This window comes from Acanthopagrus latus, chromosome 23 (genome assembly GCF_904848185.1).
Source record: "Acanthopagrus latus isolate v.2019 chromosome 23, fAcaLat1.1, whole genome shotgun sequence".
NCBI lineage: Eukaryota > Metazoa > Chordata > Actinopteri > Spariformes > Sparidae > Acanthopagrus > Acanthopagrus latus.
Window position 1 is genome coordinate 233,338 of NC_051061.1, and position 1,663 is coordinate 235,000.

Sequence of the window (1,663 nt, forward strand, 5' to 3'; positions counted from 1 at the left end):
TATATATATATATATATATATATATATATATATATATATATATATATATATATATATATATATATATATATATATATATATATATATATATATATATATATATATATATACCCTGCAGAGGATTAAGCGGCGTACATATAATGTGTACAGATGATGGATGGATGGATGGATGGATATATATATATATATATATATATATATATATATATATATATATATATATATATATATATACACACAAAATTTTGTTGGAATGAGAAAGCAACAAGAGTGACAGAGAGAGCTTGTGGTCTGGTCACTGATGGTCACTGTTTGGCGTTGGGTTCAGGGGTTGGAGGTGAGAGGCACATGTTGGCCCCTCCAGGTGCATTGTGGGAAGCAGCTGGAGGGAATGCCTGATGATGGGTGGGGGCTGGCATGGAGGAGTCACCACACATAGGAGTCGTCATATCTGCAGAAGGACACAAGGAAGAATGTGTGATTGACTGTACAAGGTCAAGTTTATTTCTGATAAATGACACTGACATGTGTTCATTACAGGTCATTCCTGCAGTTTAAGTGTGGGGGTTTTACCTTGATCTCTGGTCTCTGTTGCTGTCACCACCAAACAGCAGCTCTGCAACCACATCCTCCTGAGCTGAACGCTTTCCATACCTGGGACAAGGATAAGGAAGACATTTCTTAGCCATGCTACTGGCAAGACATAAGAAAACACTGTCTGTTCACCCCGCTGCTGTCTGGCAAATGATAAAGTAGTATCTGCTGCCACACCACCAGACAATAGAGCACCTTCATACCTCAGGCGCTGTGACTCATGAAAGCACTGTCAACACTCTGCAATCACAATCTTAAATATCTCAACATCGATTGATGGATTTGCATAACACTTTTGACATACATGATACCCCGAGGGTGAAGTCTGTTGACTTTGATGACCCTGACTTTTCATCTATGGTAGGCCACCATGAGGTTGACATCTGTTGTTGGGTGCAAACAGCCAGTTAAAAATATAAATAGGTTCAATTCTTTGGTTTATGACCTGCAAAAGAAATAACATTCATGTTTCAAGATGAATGTATTCATCATTATACAACACAGGATTATATAGCGCAAGGGTAGTGTTCACCTCTCACTCATCTCAGCTCACCAATATCATTAATGTTCAGAATAAAGGTACCAATGAACCAACCGATACCTCAGCTGTACTTTCTGTTTAGTGCTAATTAACATTGTTAGGATGCTTAAATGAAAACAAAACAAGAAGGTAAAAATTCTGTATTCATGAGCATTTTAGGATGCTGGTGTTATCACAGCTGTGCTACAGTAGAACATCACAGAGCTGCAATCATAGAGACAGACTCATTGCCTTGTTACCTCCACCAAAGCGGTTTTGTTTCACCTGTTGGTTTGTTGGCTTGTCAGCAGGATTACACAAAAACTACCCACCAGATGTGCACGAAACTTGGACGGGGAAGGGTTTTGACCCAGAATTATCCAGATTTGGATAAAGGGACATATCCAGGAATTCCTTCTCATTTTATATAACGTATAGTTTTTTTTTAATTTGACTAATATGGGCCAAAAAACTGGATCCTACATTTAATATAATACCATTAGATACCATGTTTTAAATAGATCTTTCCTGGCTATTAAATGCAATCAC

The 1,663-nt window shown here is 37.8% G+C and overlaps 1 protein-coding gene across 1 annotated transcript in view; it reads right to left on the reverse strand.

Moving 5' to 3' along the window:
- Nucleotides 1-253: 253 nt before the first annotated feature.
- Nucleotides 254-1,663, reverse strand: part of pyya (peptide YYa) — a 7,578-nt gene continuing 6,168 nt past the window's right edge. Inside the window, exons 3-4 of the mRNA XM_037089095.1 lie at nt 574-654; nt 254-451 (exon numbers count right to left, since the gene is read on the reverse strand). Coding sequence (XP_036944990.1) covers nt 427-451; nt 574-654 — 106 coding nt within the window. The 3' untranslated portion in view covers nt 254-426. The remainder of the gene's footprint in view (nt 452-573; nt 655-1,663) is intronic.